Source organism: Somniosus microcephalus, chromosome 11 (assembly GCF_052327205.1).
Source record: "Somniosus microcephalus isolate GS21.2 chromosome 11, FLI_Smic_1.0, whole genome shotgun sequence".
NCBI classification, from domain to species: Eukaryota; Metazoa; Chordata; class Chondrichthyes; order Squaliformes; family Somniosidae; genus Somniosus; species Somniosus microcephalus.
Window position 1 is genome coordinate 1,456,330 of NC_140997.1, and position 22,615 is coordinate 1,478,944.

Below are 22,615 nucleotides of genomic sequence, written 5' to 3' on the forward strand. Positions count from 1 at the left end.
CAATAAGATCGCCCCTCATTCTTCTGAACTCCAATGAGTAGAGTCCCAATCTACTCAACCTCTCCTCATATGACCATCCCCTCATCCCCGGGATTAACCGAGTGAACCTTCTTTGTACTGACTCGAGAGCAAGTATGTCCTTTCTCAAGTATGGACACCAAAACTGTACGCAGTATTCCAGGTGCGGTCTCACCAATACCTTGTACAACTGAAGCAATACCTCCCTATTTTTATATTCTATCCCCCTAGCAATGAAAGCCAACATTCCATTGGCCTTCTTAATCACTTGCTGCACCTGCATACTAACCTTTTGAGTTTCGTGCACCAGGACCCCCAGATCCCTTTGTACTTCAGTACTTTCCAGTTTCTTGCCATTAAGATAATAACTTGCTCTACGATTTTTCCTGCTAAAGTGCATAACCTCACACTTTCCAGTATTGTATTCCATCTGCCAAATCTCTGCCCACTTACTTAGCCTGTCGATGTCCCCTTGCAGGTTTTTTATGTCCTCACTCACTACTTTCCCTCCCATCTTAGTATCATCTGCAAACTTTGATATGTTGCACTCGGTCCCCTCCTCCAAATCGTTAATATAGATTGTAAAGAGTTGGGGACCCAGCACTGACCCCTGTGGAACACCACTAGTTACTGACACCTGGGAATCCCTGGCCCAAGACCGCACAAAGTGGAGGAGAAGCATCCGGGAAGGTGCCGAATACCTCGAGTCTCTTTGCCGGGAGCAAGCGGAAGGAGCACACGTCCACCCAAGCACCCCACCCACCCACCCACCCCTTCAACCACCGTCTGCCCCACCTGTGACAGAGACTGTGTAGGTCCTGCCTTGGACTCATCAGTCACCTGAGAACTCATTTTTAGTGTGGAAGCAAATCATCCTTGGCTCCGAGGGATTGCCTAAGAGAAGATGGGATCCCTGACTTTATTAATAGAGGAATAGAGTACAAAAGCAAGGAAGTTATGCTAAACCTTTATAAAATGCTGGTTAGGCCTCTGGAGTATTGTGTTCAGTTCTGGGCACCACAGTTTAGGAAGGATGTCAAGGCCTTGGGGGGGGAGAGAGAGAGGGTGCAGAAGAGATTTACTAGAATGGTGCCAGGGATTAAAGACTTTAGTTATGTGGAGAGACTAGAGAAACTGGGGTTGTTCTCTTTCTAGCAGAGAAGGTTAAGAGGAGATTTGATAGAGGTATTCAAAATCATGAATGGTTTTGATAGAGTAAATAAGGAAAACTGTTTCCAGTGGCAGAAGGGTCAGTAACCCTTCAGCAAGTGTAAGTTCTGGATCAGTTAGAGGACACAGTTTTAAGGTGATTGGCAAAAGAACCAGAGACGACATGAGGAAACATTACGCAGCGAAGTTTTGTGATCTGGAATGTGCTGCCTAAAAAGGAAGCAGATTCCATAGTAACATTCAAAAGAGAATTGGATAAATATAAGGGGGAAAATTGGTGGCATTTCGTCCGCTGACTCTTGACCTGTTCTTTCCTTGCAGTGATTACGCAGCAGATGAAATCACTCACTGCATTCGACCTCAAGACATCAGGGAGCGGAGGGCTGTTATCATACTCCGAAAGTAAGAGCGTCTCATTTTCTTTGTCAATATGATGCAGCAGCTTTAACGCTAACCAGTGTGCTCTTCCGTTTGCTGCCTGTAGTTAGAGGTGTTTCTTTCCCTTCTAATGCTAATCGTTTGTGGAATACAGGGACAAAAAGATAATAACTGCGTAACTAAAAGAATGAGTTTAGAAAGCTGCTAAAGTTGTTAGTTTCTGACTGATGGGAGAATGAATAGAGAGAGTTTTCTGTCCACAAGTTTTGAGCATTGGACTGGGAGTCGTGGTTTCAAACCCTGGAAAAGTTCACCCAGCCTTTCACCCTTGGAAGGGATAAAACGAGTGCCATAGACCAGGATGTGGGGAGAGAACAGGAGGCCATCAGCTGTGCCCGCCGCACAGTTACAAGTGTTGTCGTCGGACTCTCCTGGCTGTCGGCTCTAGAACCGCAGCAACTTGCACTAGCAGCAGGCATGTTGTTCTTTCCCTGTCTGTGTTTATCTTACTCTCCCTGTTTTTGTGTTACTGTCTCCTTTCTCTCCCTCACACTCTGTTTTGTCTTATGCACTCTGTTTCCGCCGACTCTCCTGCTCACCACACACTCTTTTCCCCGCTTCACTCTCATCCTCAGGATTAATTGTGTAGTGTATGTACCTTTAAGGGGAGAACTACTTTTTACAGCTCCTGTATACTGTAGTACCGGCAGCGACCACACCTGTATATAAACCCTGAGTAGGGATCTGTACTGTTAGTTTTTGGGTGACTCTCATCCAGTAAACACCTGTTGATTGTTCCTCTGCAGTCTCTTGTCGATTTATTGAAGGACACCATACATCAAGATTCACGGATTTAACATTGGTGACGAGTGGATTCAAACCTACCTGCAACTCCATCACCTCCAGGGATTCGCTCCTGGAGAGCAGTGAAAGGGGAAGGCCGAGTCCAGAAGTGCGGGCGTCGACCATCCAGAGAGGACTTGAGCATCGCAGAGGAGGCTGTGGAGAGCTGGGCTTGGTTCTCCAGTCGCGACGATCCAGCGCAGCGGGCCGGCAGCAGGTACGGCGCAGACCCTTCCCGGACAGCGGCGGCTGGAGCCGACCGACGGCACAGAGAAAGACCGAGCGGCATCGACGGAAAAAAGAGAGGGTAAAGCGCACAGGGCGCAGCCGGGGTTCAGGACCAAGTGGCGTCAATGAGAGGCGCGCAGGAAAACGCGCAGAGCGCGGCCGGTGTTCAAGGGCTGAGCAGCGTCCGCGGGAGAAGAAAGGAAAGCGCGGGAGACGCCATTTTGAGCCAGCGGAGAAGAAGGGAGAGCGCGGGAGACGCCATTTTGAGCCACAGCGGAGGAGAGCGCGGGAGACGCCATTTTTAGCCAGTCTAACCACACCCAGGGATGCCGAAGAGTGGCAGTGTCACAGCGTTCGACAATGAAGTCTAAGATTGGGCGACATATGTAGAATGCATAGAAGTGTACTGCAAGGTGAATGAAGTGCCAGATGACAGGAAAGCACTGGTATTGTTGAATTCCATGGGTGCAAAAACATATGGCTTACTGCGAAACCTAGTAACCCCAGAGAAGCCAGTGGAAAAGGATTTTGAAAGCATAGTGTCAATCCTACGGGACCACTTAAACCCCACACCGCTGCTGATAGCAGAAAGATTTAAGTTTCACAAAAGGAACCAGCATAAAGAGGAAAGTAATGCTGAGTATTTAACGGAACTGCGCAAGCTATCGAAACACTGCCAGTTTGGAACGGGACTAGCAGATACTTTAAGGGACAAGTTTGTGTGTGGGCTTCAAAGTGAAGGAACCCAGAAACGGCTTCTATCAGAAAAGGATCTTACGCTGGACAAGGCTTTCAGCATGGCAGTATCACACGAAGCAGCCGCACGGGGCGCTGCAGAGATACAACGGAGACCGCAAGAATATGGCACAAATGAAATGTCATATGGAGCAGTGAAGTGTTATCGCTGCGGCAGAACAACACACGACCATAAGGATTGTTGGTTCAAGGACCAAGTGTGCAGACAGTGTGGAAAAGTAGGACACATAGCAAGAGTCTGCAGGTCGGGAAAGAAAACCAGCAGCAAGAACTCTCCTCCACAGGAGAAGTACAAAAAGGCACATAAGGTGACGGAGAGTAGTTCAGACGAACAGAAAAGTGATACAGACTCCGGAAGCAAGGAGCTGGGTTGTCTGAAACTACATAATGTAATCAAAATGGAGGATCACCAAACGATCTGGGTCACGCTCAAGATAGCTGGAGTCCAAGTGAAAATGGAATTGGACACAGGATCAGCCCTAACAGTCATAAACCGAAGGGACTACAAGCGGCTATTCTCACATACCCTTGAGAGATAGAGATTGTCTTGACGACGTACACGGGGCAAAAAGTCTACCCCAAAGGAAAAGTAAGGGTGAACGTGATCTACAACGGCAAGGAAACACCAAAAATGGACCTATGTATTGCCAGATGGAGGACCACCACTACTAGGACGTGAATGGATCCGGAAGATAGTTAGATTGGCATGCCATACAAGCACTGACTGTAGATGCCAAAAGCAGATCTCGTATTGTGGCCACGTTATTGATAGAGGGGTTACATAAGTCCCCTGAAAAGATTGAGGCAGTAGTCAAGGCTCCAGCACCGGAAAATGTGTCACAACTGAGGTCGTTCCTCGGGCTGGTGAACTACTACCATAAGTTCTTGCCGAATTTGTCTACAGTACTACACCCACTGAACACCCTACTGCAAACGGGGGTACCATGGAAGTGGAATGACGAATGTAAACGAGCTTTCCAGAAGTGCAAAGAATTGATCACATCAAAAGAGGTGTTGGCTCATTTCAACCCAGCACTACCAATTCGGGTGGCGTGTGATGCATCACCCTATGGTATTGGAGCGGTGCTGTCGCACAAATTCCCGGACGGCTTGGAGAGGCCAGTAGCCTTTGCGTCTCGGTCACTAACCTCAGCCGAGCGTAACTACGCCCAGATTGACAGGGAGGCCCTCAGCCTAGTGTGGGGAGTGAAAAAGTTCAACCACTATCTGCACGGGCAGAAGTTCACCTTGCTGAATGACCACCAACCACTTGTCTCCATCTTTAATCCAAAGAAGGGCGTTCCGGTGATGACTGCGCAACGGCTACAAAGATGGTCCCTTTTTCTAGGGGCGAACCAATATGAAATAGAGTATAAGGGCACGAAACAGCATGGAAATGCTGATGGGATATCACGCCTGCCACTGCCTACTGTGGAGGAAGCACCAGCAGTGGACCCTGTCGAAATATTTTATTCGACTATAATTGAACGCTTGCCAGTAACTAACGCGGATATAGAGAAGGAGACCCGAAATGACCCGACACTGTCTCGGGTATATGATTTGACGGTGAAGGGATGGCCAACACATGGCGACTCACTGTTGCCAGCATTCTCATCCAGAAGAGAACAGCTGTCAGTATGCCAGGGGACCTTGATGTGTGGATCCCGAGTGGTAATTCCACCCAAGTTAAGGGAGAGAGTGCTCAATGAGCTTCACGAAGGCCATCTGGGAGGGGTGAAAATGAAAAGCCTTGCTAGGACTTATATGTGGTGGCCGGGGATCGATCAGCAAATTGAGGACCTGACAAAGAGCTGCTCAGGATGCCAGAAGGTCCAAAATGCACCACCACATGCCCCTCTACACCCATGGGAGTGGCCCTCCTCTCCATGGCAACGGGTGCATATTGATTTTGCTGGTCCATTCATGGACTCAATGTTCTTAATAGCCGTGGATGCGCACTCGAAATGGCCTGAGGTGATCAAAATGCCCACCACCACCACGGAGAAAACGATTGCAGTCCTACGGACCATATTTGCCAGGAACGGCTTGCCAGAGCAGATTTGCTCTGATAACGGACCACAGTTTGTGTCCGAAGAGTTTTGGAAATTTATGAGAAGGAATGGGGTAAGGCATTACACATCCGCCCCGTATCATCCAGCCACAAATGGATTGGCTGAGAGGTTCGTACAATCCTTTAAAAAGGCAGTAAGGGCCATGTGCGATGATGACATTCCACTGCAGCATAAGGTGGACAATTTCCTGTTAGCCTACAGAAATGCGACACATGCAGTTACCAACCAGACCCCGGCCATGATGTTCTTTAACCGAAGGTTGAGATCTCGTCTGGATTTGCTCAGACCAAATGTACGAAGAAATGTTGAGAATAAGCAATTCCAGCACATCAATGAGAAGCCGACAAGGAGCTTCAATGTAGGGCAACCAGTCTTGGTTCGTGACTACCGAACAGAGAAATGGCAACCAGGAACGATATGCACACAGCAGGGGCCACTAATGTACACAGTGGATGTTGGGGAGAACATTGTGAGACGCCATGTCGACCAGATCCTAGCGTCACAGGAACGAGTCAACCCCATGCCTCGCCCATACGTACCTGGTGATGAACCCGACATACAGGTAGCATCTACCCCAGAAACAGTAGCATCGGAAGCTGATGAACCAACCGACGACAGGGGGGCAGAATCGCCTCCGCACCAAGAGCAAGACACTCAGGAAAGGCGCTATCCAGAAAGGATCAGGAAGCCGCCCCAAAGACTGAATTTATAAATAGACTATTTTCAGTTAATGTTGCATGTTACAAGTGTTAATTGTTAAATGAATGTTATGGTACTGTTAATCTAAAAGGGGAGGAATTGTAGTGTATGTACCTTTAAGGGGAGAACTACTTTTTACAGCTCCTGTATACTGTAGTACCGGCAGTGACCACACCGATATATAAACCCTGAGTAGGGATCTGTACTGTTAGTTTTTGGGTGACTCTCATCCAGTAAACACCTGTTGATTGTTGCTCTGCAGTCTCTGTCTATTTATTGAAGGACACCATACATCAAGATTCACGGATTTAACAAATTACCTGGGATTTTATGGTGGCCTGAGTGACTGCTCCCCAGTGTCCCTGTATAGCACTAAGGGACATCTGCAGCTCCACACTTGAAACACCTTTCTCTCTGCTGAACATTTCTGCTTTAATTTCAGATTTTTTTTTTGTATGTCAATTTTCTTTGACTCTGCTATTCCCAATCTGTCCACTTGCAAAGTTACTGTGGGATAAGAACAAACACGTTCAGCAACCAGCATTTCCGATACACGCGCTGTCTGTGTAAAGTTCTACACCAGCAATGTTTAATGGTAAAATTTGCCCGATTGTGTAATATTTATTTTCTGTTGCTTCTGTATTTTTCTCCCACAGAACAAGGACCGATGCACCACGTTTGGAGTCAAAAGCGTTAACTAGCTCAGTGTTACCAGTTCATGTGTCCAACAGACAGTCCAACAGTGATCGATACCAAGTGGTACTGAAACACAAACGGTCTCATCGAAAGGCAGACCCAGATGCTGCACACAGGTAGGAAGGAAAAGGAGTTATATGGGGAGCAAGTCCCATGCTGGGGCAAACTAGGGAGTCTGATTAAACTTGGAAGCTCCCCCACCCGCAGAGGCTGTGTCGGTGTGTGACTGCATTGCTTGGTATGTTGCTGCTGCACAAGCCAGACTGCTGGATTGTGTGAAAGGACTTGCACATGTAATGCTGCTAACGTCCTCAGGGTGTCTCAAAGCGTTCCACAGCCAATCAATTACTTTTGAAGTCCAGTCTCTCTCTCGCTAAAGAAAGCAGCACACAGCAGGTTCCCACAAACAGCAATGAGATAAATTACCATTTACAGGAGACTTTGGTTTATCCGGAGGTTGTATGTCCGGAAACCTCGATCTACCGGCAGAAATCAGGAGCCGTTTTGTTAGGTTTTTTTTCTTCTCGTGGCTTTTCTTTCAACAGTCGGGCTCTGGAAAGTCTCTCTGAAGCTGTTGCTAAGCTACAGAGACGCTTCCAAGGTACGGGCCGACTGTTTGAAGCTGTTGCTAAGCAACAGTGTTTGTTGTCAGATACGGAGATGAAAACCTCCGTATGCTTCAACATTAACGCTGGTATGTCCGGCAGTTTTGATAGATCGGCAACAGCTCGGTCCCGTCGGTGCCGGATATAACAAAGTTTCCTGTAATCTGTTTTGGAATTGGTTGAAGAATAAATGTTGGTCAAGACACTGGGAGAACTTCCTGCTCTCCTTCAAAAATGCCCCGAGATCTTTTACATTCCCCAGTTTATAACATAACGGGAGGTGAGTTCTCCATTTAACTCATTTCAAAGGTGGCACCTCTACCAATGGAATGCTTCCTGAGTGCTGCACTGAAGTGTCAGCCTAGATTGTGCGCTCAAGTCTTGACGTGGAGCTTGAACCCACTGAAAGTAGCCAGTCTCGGCTGTGTTAGGATGGGCAACATTTGGCCAGCTGCTTCTGTTGATGACTGTCCAGTAATCTTTACATAGGATTACACAGGATATACGGCAGAGAAACAGGCCATTCAGCCTAAACAGTCCATGCCGGCGTTTATGCGCCACTCGAGCCTCCTCCCATCTTTCCTCATCTAAATCTATCAGCATAACCCTCTATTCCCTTCTCCCTCATATGCTTGTCCAGCCTCCCCTTAAATGTATCGATACTATTCGCCTCAACCACTCCCTGTGGTAGCGAGTTCCACATTCTCACCACTCTCTGGGTAAAGAGGTTTCTTCTGAATTCCCGATTGGATTTCTTGGTGACTATCTTATATTGATGGCCTCTAGTTCTGCTCTTCCCCACAAGTGGAAACATTCTCTCTGTATCCACTCTATCAAAACCTTTCATAATTTTAAAGACCTCTATTAGGTCACCTCTCAGTCTTTTTTCAAGAGAAAAGAGACCCAGCCTGTTCATCCTTTCCTGATATGTATAACCTCGCATTTCTGGTATCATCCTTGTAAATCTTCTCTTCACCCTCTCCAGTGCCTCTATATCCTTTTTATAATATGGTGACCAGAACTGTACGCAGTGCTCCAAGTGTGGTCTAACCAAGGTTCGATACAGGTTTAGCATAACTTCCCTACTTTTCAATTCTATCCCTCTAGAAATAAACCCTAGTGCTTGGTTTGCTTTTTTTATGGCCTTGCTAACCTGTGTCGCAACTTTTAGTGATTTGTGTATTTGTACTCCCAGATCCCTTTTGTTCCTCCACCCCACCTAGACTCCCACCTTCCAAGTGATAAGTGACCTCCCTATTCTTCCTACCAAAATGTAATACCTCACATTGATCTGTATTGAACTTCATTTGCCAATTATATGCCCATTCTACAAGTTTATTAATGTCCTCCTGTAATTTGTTGCAGTCTTTCTCAGTATTGGCTGTCTCTCCCCTCCCCGCCCAAAACTTTTTGGTGTCATCCGCAAATTTAGAAATTGTTTTTGATTCCAAAGTCTAAATCGTTAATGTAAATTGTGAACAGCAGTGGTCCCAGCACTGATCCTTGTGGAACACCACTTCCCACCTTCTGCCACTGTGAATAGCTACCCTTTACTCCCACTCTCTGCTTTCTGTCTTGCAGCCAGCTAGCTGTCCATTCTGCTACTTGTCCCCTGACTCCACATTCTCTGACCTTGTTCATCAGTCTATTATGGGGTACCTTATTGAAGGACTTCTGGGAAAACTAGCTAAGTTGCATTACCATTGTCTATTCTCTCCGTTACCTCTTCAAAAAATTCAATGAGGTTGGTCAAGCAAGACTTTCCCTTTTGAAATCCATGCTGACTATTCCTTATATTTTTGGTTTCTAGATGTTCTTCTATATTCTCCCTTAGTAGGGATTCCATTATTTTTCCTATCACCGATGTTAAGCTGACTGGTGTATAATTTCCTGGACATGTTCTATCCCCCTTCTTGAATATTGGTTTTACGTTGGCTATCCGCCAGTCTTCTGGCACGACACCTTTTTCTAGCTAATTATTAAATATGTTTAGTAATGCCTCTATCTCTTCCTTTATTCCTTTAAAATGAGTGGATGCAATCTATCCGGACCAGTGGTTTTATCCTTTGAGTTTGATTAGATTATTTAATATCCCTCTTTTTTTAATTCAAATGCATTTATCTCATTACTAATCTCATCATCCAATGTCATCTCTACCTGTTCTGTCTCCCTGGTAAATACTGAAGCAAAATAATTGTTTAATATTTCTGCCACATCTCTCTTGTTACCTGTGGTATTATCCTGTCTATCCCTATTCCCATCCCAACCTTTTTTTTTATTGATGTGCCTGTAAAATATTTTACTATTTTGTTTTATGTTTCTTGATAATTTAATTGCATAGTTCCTCTTTGCCTTCCTAATTGTTTTTTTACTTCTGTCCTAATCTCTTCGTATTCTCCCTTAACATGCACTCCCCCTGCTGTCTATGTACTTAATCTATGTCTCTTTCCTTACCCTCAATTGTTCCCTTATGGCTTTATTCATCCATGGAGTCTCTTTGGTGTTTAGTTTGTTCTTTCCTTTTAGCGGAATATATTGTTCCTGGACTCTGTTGAACACCGTTTTAAATGTTTCCCATTGCTCTTCTACGTCGTTGTTTGCCAATATTGTTGCTCATTTTATTTTCCCAAGTTCTATTCTCAGCCCCTCAAAATCAGCTTTTCTCTAATCTATTAACCTGGTTTTCATCATAGCGTATTATATTATGGTCACCATTGCCTAGATGTTCCCCTACTTTTACTACTCTTATCTGCTCTGGTTCATTCCCTATTACTAGATCCAATAGCGAATCCTCCCTTGGGCTTTTTACATATTGGGTTAGAAAGGAGTCCTGTACACATTGTAGGAACTACATTCCCTTATCCCCTTTACCTACCTCTTCTGTCCAATTAATATCGGGGTAGTTGAAATCCTCCATGATGATTATTCTATTTTTTACTCATTTCCCTAATTTGTCTGCATATTTCTTCCACCACCTCCCTTCCGCCATTAGGTGGTCTGTAGATTTACCCCTATTCGTATGATTGACCCTTTAATGGCTCATATTTTCCGATCGCAGGCCTCCCGCGGGCGGAGATCTGTGATCTGGAAAAATCTATGCCCTTACCTGAGGGCTCCCGGGACGCGTCCACTTCCACTCCTGGGCCTTTCCAAACTCCAAGTGCGCAGGACTCACGTGTCCAAGGCGCATGTAGTTCACGGCGTCCCTGGGATCACGTGGGCCATGGGGAGCCAATCAAAGAAGGGAGACTTGTAAAATATATGAATGGAGATCACCCCAAAAACATAGTAAAACTTTAAATGCATTTTTTAAATCACATTTTTAAAATGACTTGAAATTACAATAAATTAAGTATATTAAACAAAAATTTAATTTTTTGAAAAAATAAAAGATTTTACGGGGCTAAAAATAATTTTTTTTAATTTTTTTTTTAGTATTTTAAAATTATAAATAAGTGGGAAAAAAAATTTTTTTTTTCAATTCTTATCCTGGTAAAAACAGGCCGTACGCTTTTACCAGGTGTAAGAATTGTAACGGTTTTCTGCGGAGGGTCTCCAAAAAGCAGAACTATCCGCCCGCAGAGGCCCTTCTCTAGGGCAGCCAGAGGATCTGTCAAGACCATTCTTGATCAGAAATGCCGGTTTTCAGTGCATGCCTGAAACCGGCATTTCCGATGTCCCTACGGGTGGGAACGCCGCACGTACCCACCCGTAGGGATCGGAATATTTGGGCCATTATCTTTTATATCTATCCATATGGATTCTATTTTTGTTTTGCTGATCGCTGTGTCTCTCTTTTTTCTACTGCCATTATGTTGTCCCTAATAAGTACAGCTACTCCACCTCCCCTTTTCCCCTCTCTATCTTTTCTAAATATGTTCTACCCTGCAATGTTTAATTCCCAGTCCTGATTTTTATGTAGCCATGTCTCTAATCCCTACTATGTCTGGTTCCTCGCAACGCATGATTGACTCCAGCTCCCCTGTTTTATTATGGACACTGTGCATTGCCGTACAGACAGTTTAACTAATTTTTAATAGGATTTCCTCTCACTTTATGTTTAACCATCTTTTTAGACTTCTGCTCTATAACTCGATTTATTCCCTTGCCATCAATGTCCTCCTTACTTTATTCTTTCCTATGCTCTCTTTTCGTGTTTTGTTTATATTTAGGCTGGTTAACTTTCTTGTAGATCCCTCCCCCCATCTTACTAGTTTAAAACCTTTGCCACCTCCCTATTTACCCTTTCCGCTAGGCTGAGTTGAGGATTGGGCTCTGTAATAAGGTCCGCACAGTATAACAACCTGTCGCTATTCTGTGTCCATGAAGAATGGCCAATTGGGCAAGATTCCACACGGTTGAGTAGGATCCAACCACGCCGACTGAGGCGTAGTCAACTTGTGATGTAACTAGTAACACACTGAAATATGTCTTAAATATTTGAACACACTTGGCATTGGTGCGTGGCGTGACAGTGTCCTTGCTTCCTTTCAAAGGCCTAGAATTTTAGAAATGGACAAAGAGGAGAATCGGCGGTCTGTGATTTTACCAAAGCACCGCAGGAGGAGTGACTGTGCTGCAGAAAATTACTGGAAAAAGACGCACGATTGTGTGGAGGATGAAGACGACGAGGGTGATGAAGGTGGAGGGGTAGATAGTCCGGTCCGAAAAGTTAAAATGCGACGGCACTGATTGGGGAGGGGAGAGAAAACGGAGACTTTAACTTGAAGGCTGATGGACAAGAAGTGCACTACTCAGTTCTGAATGGGACAGGTCAACAGTAACTTTCAAATTCAAAGAGGAAAAAGTTTTTTAAAAAAACACTCTAAAAAATGGATTTTATTGAACTCCGAGTGGAAAGTGGCAGGAGATTGCCGTTGTGTTGCAGGCAGGTGGCCTCTCTATTTCATTCTACCTTTGTTACTGGGTAATGTTGTATAGCCTATTTTCCCCTCTTTGTTTTATGTATTTAAAACCCAAAAATAACTCGCGCTGCTCTGTGCGTGTGAAAGCAAAGTGTTTAAAAATATATATTAATTAAAATTTAAAAGAAAACAGAAGCTACATTTTTTTGTTGAAATGAGAAGCAGCCAGAGTATCATGGTATTGCGCGCTTCTTCAAACTTCTGCGCTTCCATTCTTAGGGTTGCAGGTTGAGGAGAGTTCCTAAACCTACGTTAAATATATTGTTGCAGAGGAACTCTTACTGAGGAATTTTTGTTTCCGTATAGGGGAAGGAAAAACACACACACGTGTTGGCTTGTAACAAAGTTGTACAGTTCTGGAAAAAAGACAAAAAAAGTTTAAAATGTACGCAAATGATTAAAAGTTATGTAAATGAAAATAGGTATTTTATGTAAAAAACAAAACAAAAAAAAAATCTTTTAATTTGGGTAACTGTCAAAAGGAGAGTTTGACTGTCAGCGGGTCTTTGACCTGGATGCTTACTTTATTTCTTGTACAAATGCTAAATTTGATTAAATGCAAAGAGCATCACTTTAACCCGTGTGTATGTGTTTTGTGTCTAAATTATACTCAATTCCTGGGCTGGTTTTTAATTCAGTAACAATATAATATAATGTGAACAGTATGAAAACTCTGAAATTGTGACTCACTCTAAGCAAACTGCAGATTGTGCAACTGAGACACACAGACCAGGAAGATGAGGTTCATTCCCTTGCATTACAGTTGGCTCCACACCCTTTGTTTAAGGAAGTCAATTTTGGGAAAGGATTCTTTTGCTCCTGGCTGCTAGCTAGTGACCTCTGCTGAAAAGACCTAGTGTGAGTTGATGGCATTGGTTGAGGACCGGATTGGGTCAGCTGTGATGCCTCTCCCAGTCGGATAGCCTACTGACACTCATTGGTTGAGGACAGGATTGGGTCAGCTGTGACGCCTCGCCCAGTCGGATAGCTCGTACATTTGTCAGTTGAGTGCATCTCAGCACCTTGAAGGGGGGAATAGGGATCTGCTTACTTTCACGATCAATATTTTCACTGTATATTCGATGCTTCCTGGGAATATAGTTTTTGACATTGATGTATTGCATGTACTTCTGTTTGTGTTTTTATTCCATAGTTTAAGTCGGTACCGCAGTAGTAATGTGTGTGTGTGCAGCAGCTAATGTCTATCAATCACACTAGGTTTCACACAGTTAGATATAGAACAATATTTGTTTAAAGAGACAATTATTTACCTGAAGCCTGATATTTGAGAAATATAACTGCCCTCTGACAAACTCCACAGTTTACAGTAGCCACAATTCCCTGTATTTGCCTAGTTAGAAATTTGCCTTAAACGAAATTAGCATCTAAACATCACAATAATAACCCAGACCTCGTATGTGAGCAACTGCAAGAGATCTGTGTTTGTAACAAAAATCTTGTCTGCATGCAATTCCTGTCTGGGTCACTTCCTGTTATGTTACTGTCGCACTTTCCTGTTACAATGATTAATGCCAGATTTATAATACAAACTGAAGTCATCACTCTCATTGCATAACCTGGCCACTGGATTCCCACAAATCTCTCGGGGGTTTCTGAAAGCCTTTTTCATCCTGTCAGTAACTGAAATTTCCAATGTCCAAAATAAAGGTTTAACCAAAATAAACTCCATATTTCACAAGAGCATGATTAAATTTATCCCTTGAATTTCTTTTCTGCTGTTTAATGCTTTTATTAAAGTTTTCACTTGAACGCCTCAGCCACTCCCAAAAGCCTGGGCTTGGAGTTGATACATTTGCTCAGAGCTGTGACACTGAGCTGACTTTGGATTGTGCAGTCTGAGCATGTGCATAAGAAATAGGAGCAGGAGTCGGCCATACGGCATTTCGCGCCTGCTCCGCCATTCAATAAGATCGTGGCTGATCTTCCTCAACTCCATATTCCCGCACTATCCCCATATCCCTTGATTCCCTTAGTATTCAAAAATCTATCGCTCTCTGTCTTGAATATACTCAACGACTGAGCCTCCACAGCCCTCTGGGGTAGAGAATTCCAAAGATTCACCACCCTCTGAGTGAATAAATTTCTCCTCATCTCAGTCCTAAATGGCCGACCCCTTATTCTGAGACTGTGACCCCTGGTTCTAGACTCCCCAGCCAGGGGAAACGGCCTCCCTGCATCTACCCTGTCAAGCCCCTTAAGAATTTTGTGTTTCAGTGAGATCACCTCTCATTCTTCTAAACACTAGGGAATATAGGCCTAGTCTACTCAATCTCTCCTCATAGGACAATCCCCCCATCCCAGGAATCAATCTAGTGAACTGTCATTGCACTCCCTCTAAGGCAAGTAGGTAAAGAGACCAAAACTTGTCTCTAAGTGTACCTAATTTCCCAGGGTGTGTCACTTTGTTGGACTGAGGAATATTTTTCTTCAGCACCTAGCAGTTGCTGCTCAATTTTTTCAAAATTATTTGAAGAAAAGCAAGAGGACAAATTTCAAAAGCTTTACTGAAGTCAAAATCATTATGTAATTTTTTAAACCGTCTGTGTAAAAGAGGAAAAAGTAAGTGTTCTGATTACATGCCATTGCAGCCTTTGTTTTGTGTTCTATATTTTTCAAAGTCAGGGAAATGAGGAGAAAGTGCGTCTTCATGTAATGTTGTTTCAAAGAAAATACCAGTTGAACTTTGAATCTAGCTAATTACCACACCTGACACTTAGAAAAAGTTAATGCTAATTGCTTCCACCTGGGAGACCGATTCATTTCCAAAACCCAAGACAAGACTGGAGAGAGAGAGAGAGAGAAAGACCAGGAAAGGCAGACAGATTATTTCCTTCTAATCTCATGCTCTGTGCTGCTGTGACTTAAATGACTACAAACTAAAGGCAGTAGTAAATCATAAACTTACCCGAACTTTTGGAACTGCCACTGAACCCCATAACGAACAGGCATTAGCACCTTTAACATCTCGATGTCCTAAAGTACTTCGCAGCCAAGGAATGTTTGAAGTGCAGTCGCTGTTATGTAGACAAACGAGGCAGCCATTTTCCACACAGCAAGATGCTACAAACAACAATGCGATAATGACCAGATAATATGTTTTAGTGATGTTGATTTTTGGGGATAAATATTGGCTGGGACACCAGGGAGAAAGCCCCTGCTCTTCAAAATAGTGCCATGTGGATCTTTTGCGTCCACCTGAGAGCAGAAGGGACCTCGGTTTAACGTCTCATCGTAAAGATGGCACCTCCGACAGGGCGGCGCTCCCTCAGTACTGCCCCTCCGACAGGGCGGCGCTCCCTCAGTACTGCCCCTCCGACAGGGCGGCGCTCCCTCAGTACTGGCCCTCCGACAGGGCGGCGCTCCCTCAGTACTGCCCCTCCGACAGGGCGGCGCTCCCTCAGTACTGCCCCTCCGACAGGGCGGCGCTCCCTCAGTACTGCCCCTCCGACAGGGCGGCGCTCCCTCAGTACTGCCCCTCCGACAGGGCGGCGCTCCCTCAGTACTGCCCCTCCGACAGGGCGGCGCTCCCTCAGTACTGCCCCTCCGACAGGGCGGCGCTCCCTCAGTACTGCCCCTCCCGACAGGGCGGCGCTCCCTCAGTACTGCCCCTCCGACAGGGCGGCGCTCCCTCGGTACTGCCCCTCCGACAGGGCGGCGCTCCCTCGGTACTGCCCCTCCGACAGGGCGGCGCTCCCTCAGTACTGCCCCTCCGACAGGGCGGCGCTCCCTCAGTACTGCCCCTCCCGACAGGGCGGCGCTCCCTCAGTACTGCCCCTCCGACAGGGCGGCGCTCCCTCAGTACTGCCCCTCCGACAGGGCGGCGCTCCCTCAGTACTGCCCCTCCGACAGGGCGGCGCTCCCTCAGTACTGCCCCTCCGACAGGGCGGCGCTCCCTCAGTACTGGCCCTCCGACAGGGCGGCGCTCCCTCAGTACTGCCCCTCCGACAGGGCGGCGCTCCCTCAGTACTGCCCCTCCGACAGGGCGGCGCTCCCTCAGTACTGCCCCTCCGACAGGGCGGCGCTCCCTCAGTACTGCCCCTCCGACAGGGCGGCGCTCCCTCAGTACTGCCCCTCCGACAGGGCGGCGCTCCCTCAGTACTGCCCCTCCGACAGGGCGGCGCTCCCTCAGTACTGCCCCTCCGACAGGGCGGCGCTCCCTCAGTACTGCCCCTCCGACAGGGCGGCGCTCCCTCAGTACTGCCCCTCCGACAGGGCGGCGCTCCCTCAGTACTGCCCCTCCGACAGGGCGGCGCTCCCTCAGTACTGCCCCTCCCGACAGGGCGGCGCTCCCTCAGTACTGCCCCTCCGACAGGGCGGCGCTCCCTCAGTACTGCCCCTCCGACAGGGCGGCGCTCCCTCAGTACTGCCCCTCCGACAGGGCGGCGCTCCCTCAGTACTGCACTAAATTGCCAGCCTGGATTAGATGCTCCAGTCTTGGTGTGGTGCTTGAACTGCGGACCCTTTGACTCAGGAAGTGAGAGTGAGCTAAGCTGTGTAGGTAATTGTGGGTTTCCATTTAACTTAACTGTTCCCTTGTTTGTTTGACTGATATGTTTCAATTAAAAACTATTTTACTGATTTATTTTCCCCCTGCATTTACCTGTGTATTTTGGGGTTCCAATTTTTTCTCTCTGGTTTTCTCCCAATTTCTGATGCTAATAATAAAACCTCCAAACAAGCATGTTTGTAAATTGGAGGGTTTTTTTTTAGTTAGCGCTCTAATTCTCATATCCAACATCCAGATACTGCACTTTGCACTGAGATAGCAATGAGTTTATTTGTAAAGGCTGGGTATTTATATTTTCCTCCTTATCCTTCCCTGAAACTACTTTCCTTTTCTTAGATGAAATGTTGAAGTTAACCCCAGTCCCAGGTCTCCATGAACACTGAGCTAGCCTTGTTGGATTCCTACACCTGTGGAACAAGGTGTGAGGTATCGAGCCTTAAATGTTGATTTCCAGCTGGTACCACAAGATGGCAGCAGAGGTAAATAAATGAGACCAGTGGCAATCCCAGCTCGGCACAGCAAGCCCCGTAATTGTCAACTCAATTCATTTTTTGATCAAAGAATTTGAATTATTCAGTAGTTAAAATAAAGCAATTTAAATAACACAGCACAAGATCTTTTTTGCAATTTGAATTAAGCAACTTGGAATTACTGAAGTGCTGCTATTGTGGAAAATTCACCCGTATATCCACTGAGCCCAACAGTGCTGGATTGGATCCGTGGCTTTTGCTGAGTTAGCTGATCTCGGCTGAGCGGTAGGAGTGTTAAATGAGCTAGGTAGGGAGAAATATCAAACTGTTCATTTATAAAAAAAAAAGAGGATTTCCTTTGAGCTGGCACATGCTGTGAGATTCTGAATCACTTTCTAAAGCAAGGCTTTGCAGGAAAATGTTTTCACGGGTGATTGCCGATAAAAGACCAGGGGTACATTTTACTAATTAGCTCCCTTGGTGCAGAGCTTTGTGTTATGGGTGTAGATAATGAGAATCCCCATGTGATTTTCTGTCCATGATGGTCACTGGCAGATTATCAAGCTACTCCTCAAAGTGACCTACATCCCAACGTCACAAGGCTCCACCTGGTACTGTTCTCTTTCTCATGTGGTGCTCCATCTCTTGTACAGTTTTTGACCTGGTACCATTCTCTAGCTCATGCAGATTTCCAATTCTTGTGCAGTTCTCTACTTTTTATAGTTATCTATCCCTCAATTGGTTTGTGTGCTAAATACCTATGCAGTTCCAATATGCCACGTGTATCGGAGAGTAATCATCCCAAGATTGTCAACAATTATGGTGCATTAGCGCCTGTGTTGTGAACCGGCCACCACTCCATTTGTCAACAGTCTGCCACGCCGAGATAATCTGCAGCCACAGTTGCAGTGAGATCACTGATGGCTGAGGTCCAAGTGGGTCACAGGCTGGAAAACAGCCTTCTAGGGACGGGAATAAATGCACCAAATATTCAGAGATAGAAACAATGTGCTCGAAACATGCAGCAGGTCATCGAGGATCAGAGAAAGGACAAGTGAGCGACTTGAGTAGAGGCCCCTCAATCAGAACTGGAAAGGGAGCTGGTCAGGCCCACTTGATGCTGCCAGTCAAACAGCAGGCTGACCATCACCGTCGAGGGTCACACTTGAGTGGCCAGTTGGGCAAGGTACTGTGGAGCTGCCAATGTGAAAGAGCCATTTCATAGCATAGGTAGGTGCCATCAACAACAACGTGTATTTATATAGCGCCTTTAATGTAGTAAAACGTCCCAAGGCGCTGCACAGGAGTATTACAAGACAAAAAATTTAACACCGAACCACAAAGATAAATTAGGGCAGGTGAGCAAAAGCTTGGTCAAAGAGAGAGGTTTTAAGGAGCATCTTGGAGGAAAGCGAGGTAGAGAGGGTTAGGGAGGAAATTCTAGAGCTTAGGGCCTCGGCAACAGAAGGCACGGCCACCAATGATTGAGTGATAATGTTGCGAACAGTGTGGTTCAGCCTCAGACAGATGTTAGGGAGGGGTGGAGTCAGTGGCTAGGGAACGGATTTGTGGCGGGGACTGAAAACAATGGCTTCGGTCTTCCCAATATTTAATTGGAGAAAATTTCTGCTTATCCAGAACTGGATGTCGGACAAGCAGTCTGACAATTTAGAGACCGCGGAGGGGTTGAGAGAAGTGGTGAGGTAGAGCTGGGTGTCATCAGCGTACATGTGGAAAATGACGCTGTGTTTTCGGATGATGTCGCCAAGGGGCAACATGTAGATGAGAAATAGGAGGGGGCCAAGGATAGATCCTTGGGCCACCAGAGGAATGATGCAGGAGCGGGAAGAGAAGCCATTGCAGGTGATTTTCTGGCTATGATTAGATAGAGAAGAATGGAACTGGACGACGATGGAGAGGCGTTGGAGAAGGATGGAGTGATCAACCGTGTCAAAGGCTGCAGACAATTCAAGAAGGACGAGGAGGGATAGTTCACCTTTGTCACAGTCACAAGGGATGTAATTTGTGACTTTGATGAGAGCCGTTTCGGTACTGTGGCAAGGGCGGAAACCTAATTGGAGGGATTCAAACATGGAATTGTGGGAAAGATGGGCACGAATTTGGGACAACACAGAAGGGTAGGAAATCGGAAAGATTAAATAAAACAACCTGATGGAGATAGTAACTCCTTGTTTTCTTTTCCATCCTCTACTGAAGGAGTTGACTCTTGTTGGGGGATGGGTGGCAGAGGGCTATTTGACATTGTAACTGAGCCCTATGCTGTTCTTGTTTGCAGCAGGGGTCCATGGATAGTGATCAAGAGTATGAATTGAGTCAATATTTATTTTAAAAGTTAATTAAAAACAATTTGAATTGATATAACGACTTGAACTAAAGTACAATTTCAAAATTTGCAGACAACACCAAATTGGGTAGTGTAGCTAAGACAGAGGAGGATTGTGACAAAATAAAGGAAGACATTAATAAACTTGTAGAATGGGTATGTAGTTGGAAAATGAACTTCAACATAGTTAAGTGTGAGGTGGTTCATTTTCTTAGGAAGAATAAGAAGGCCACATACTGCTTGGAAAATAAATGTATAAATGGGGTCAAGGAGCAGAGGGATCTGGGGCTACACATACACAAATCACTAAAAGTAGTGACACAGGTTAATAAGGCCACAAAAACAGCAAACCAAACATGGATTCATTTCTAGAGGGATAGAATTGAAAAGGAAAACCATGTTCAACTTTTATAGAACCTTGGTGTACTGGGAACAGTTCTGGTCTCCATATTATAAAAAGGATCTAGAGACACTGGAGACGGTGCAAAAAGGATTTGCAAGAATGATCCCAGAACGGAGAGGTTATACGTATCGGGAAAGATTGAACAGGCTGGGTCTCTTAGGAGAAAAAAAACATAAGACCATAAGAAATAGGAGCAGGAGTAAGCCATTCGGCCCTTCGAGCCTGCTCCGCCATTTAACGAGATCATGGCTGAATGGCAATAGATTGGGAGAAGGGGAAGTGCAACGAGACCTGGGTGTCCTTGTGCACCAGCCGCTGAAGGTAAGCATGCAGGTGCAGCAGGCGGTTAAGAAGGCAAATGGTATGTTGGCCTTCGTAGCGAGAGGGTTTGAGTACAGGAACAAGGATGTCTTGCTGCAGTTGTACAGGGCCTTGGTGAGACCACACCTTGAGTATTGTGTGCAGTTTTGGTCGCCTTATCTGAGGAAGGATGTTCTTGCCATGGAAGGAGTTCAGCGAAGATTCACCAGGCTGATACCTGGGATGGCAGGAATGACGTATGAGGAGAGATTGGATCGATTGGGCTTGAACTCGCTGGAGTTTAGAAGAATGAGAGGGGATCTCATCGAAACGTATAAAATTCTTACACGACTAGACAGACTAGATGCTGGAAGGATGTTCCCGATGGTCGTGGAGTCCAGAACCAGGGGTCACAGTCTAAGGATAAGGGGTAAGCCATTTAGGACAGAAATGAGGAATTTCTTCACCCAGAGAGTGGTGAGCCTGTGGAATTCTCTACCACAGAAGGCAGTAGAGGCCAATTCAAGACGGAGTCGGATATATTTCTCAAGGCTAAAGGGATCAAGGGATATGGGGAGAAAGCAGGGACCGGGTAGTGAATTTGGATGATCAGCCATGATCGCATTGAATGGCGGAGCAGGCTCGAGGGGCCGAATGGCCTACTCCTCCTATCTTCTATGTTTCTATCTTCTGCCTCAACTCCATTCACCGGCCCGATTGCCATATCCCTTAATGCCCTTACTAGTCAGAAATCCATCGATCTCTGTCTTGAATATACTCGACGACTGAGCCTCCACAGCCCTCTAGGGCAGAGAATTCCAAAGATTCACCACCCTCTCAGTGAAGAAATTTCTCCTCCTCTCAGTCCTGAATGGCCGACCCTTTATCCTGAGGCTGTGACCCCTGGTTCCAGACTCCCCAGCCTGGGGAAACATCCTCCCTGCATCCACCCTATGGAGCCCGGTGATTATTTTGTAAGCTTCAATGAGATTAAAGTTGAGGGGTGAGCTGAGAGAGGCCTAAAGATAAGGAAAGGGTTTGTTCGGGTCGAGGCAGAGATGTTTCCAGTGATGGGGGAGACCAGAACTAGGAGCCATTAACATGAGACAGTCACCGATAAATCCAGTGGGGAATTCACGAGAACGGTCTTCACCCAGAGCGCGGGGGCTCCTGGGCCGCCGGAAGTCCCACCCACTCGACCGCACCACTTGATTGGCGCTTACACGGTCACATGTGAGAGGAGAATCCGGCTGCTGATTGGGCTACAGCAGTGGTTTCTGGTGCCAATCAGGCGGGAGGAGCCAATGGGCGGCGCGCTCTGGCGGAGGCGGGGTTAACGGATCGGAGCCACAAAAGGGTTTGAGGGAGGCGCGAGACACAGAGAGAGACCGCGGGGACCGAAGAACCGAGAAAGAGCGGACCCAGGCCCGGGGACCGTGAGAGAGACCCGGCCCACCGCCAGCCCAGAAACCGTGAGAGAGAGCGGGGACCCGCCACCGAGAACCGAGAGAGACCGCGGGGAGCCGGCACCGAGAGAGAGCGGACCCAGGCCCGGGGACCCGGCCCACCGACCGCCCGCCCGGAGACCGTGAGAGAGCGCGGACCCGGCACCGCACACCCAGGCCCGGGGAGAAGGACCGACAGACAGAGAGGGCGGGAGTGCGGCCCCGCACACCGGGGACCCAGGCCCGGCCCGGCCCACCGACCGACCGGGGACTCACAGCCCGCGACCATGATGAAGTTTCGGTTCCGCCGGCCGGGCAACGACCCGCAGCGGGAGAAACTCAAACTGGAACTGTTCGCCTTCAGCAAGGTGGGGGAGGGACTGGCCTGGGGGGAGAGGGGGCTTTGTGGGGAGGGTTTGAGGGGTGGGATTGCCTGGGGTGAGGGGGGGTTTGAGGGGTGGGATTGCTGGGTTGAGGGGGGGGTTTGAGGGGTGGGATTGCCTGGGGTGAGGGGGGGGTTTGAGGGGTGGGATTGCCTGGGGTGAGGGGGGGGTTGAGGGGTGGGATTGCCTGGGGTGAGGGGGGGTTTGAGGGGTGGGATTGCCTGGGGTGAGGGGGGGTTTGAGGGGTGGGATTGCCTGGGGTGAGGGGGGGGGGTGAGGGGTGGGATTGCCTGGGGTGAGGGGGGGTTTGAGGGGTGGGATTGCCTGGTGTGAGGGGGGGTTTGAGGGGTGG

General features: G+C 46.9%; 2 protein-coding genes across 3 annotated transcripts in view; both read left to right on the top strand.

Moving 5' to 3' along the window:
* The window catches only part of alkbh5 (alkB homolog 5, RNA demethylase), a 54,405-nt gene extending 41,438 nt beyond the window's left edge, over positions 1 to 12,967 (top strand). Inside the window, exons 2-4 of the mRNA XM_086000020.1 lie at positions 1,510 to 1,590; positions 6,821 to 6,976; positions 11,962 to 12,967. Of these exons, the coding sequence (XP_085856146.1) occupies positions 1,510 to 1,590; positions 6,821 to 6,976; positions 11,962 to 12,157 (433 nt within the window). The 3' untranslated portion in view covers positions 12,158 to 12,967. The remainder of the gene's footprint in view (positions 1 to 1,509; positions 1,591 to 6,820; positions 6,977 to 11,961) is intronic.
* An 8,794-nt stretch (positions 12,968 to 21,761) lies between these two features.
* Positions 21,762 to 22,615, top strand: part of llgl1 (LLGL scribble cell polarity complex component 1) — a 161,494-nt gene continuing 160,640 nt past the window's right edge. For both annotated transcript variants that reach the window (XM_086000022.1, XM_086000023.1), the window contains exon 1: positions 21,762 to 22,248. In XM_086000022.1, the coding sequence (XP_085856148.1) occupies positions 22,168 to 22,248 (81 nt within the window). In that variant the 5' untranslated portion in view covers positions 21,762 to 22,167. The remainder of the gene's footprint in view (positions 22,249 to 22,615) is intronic.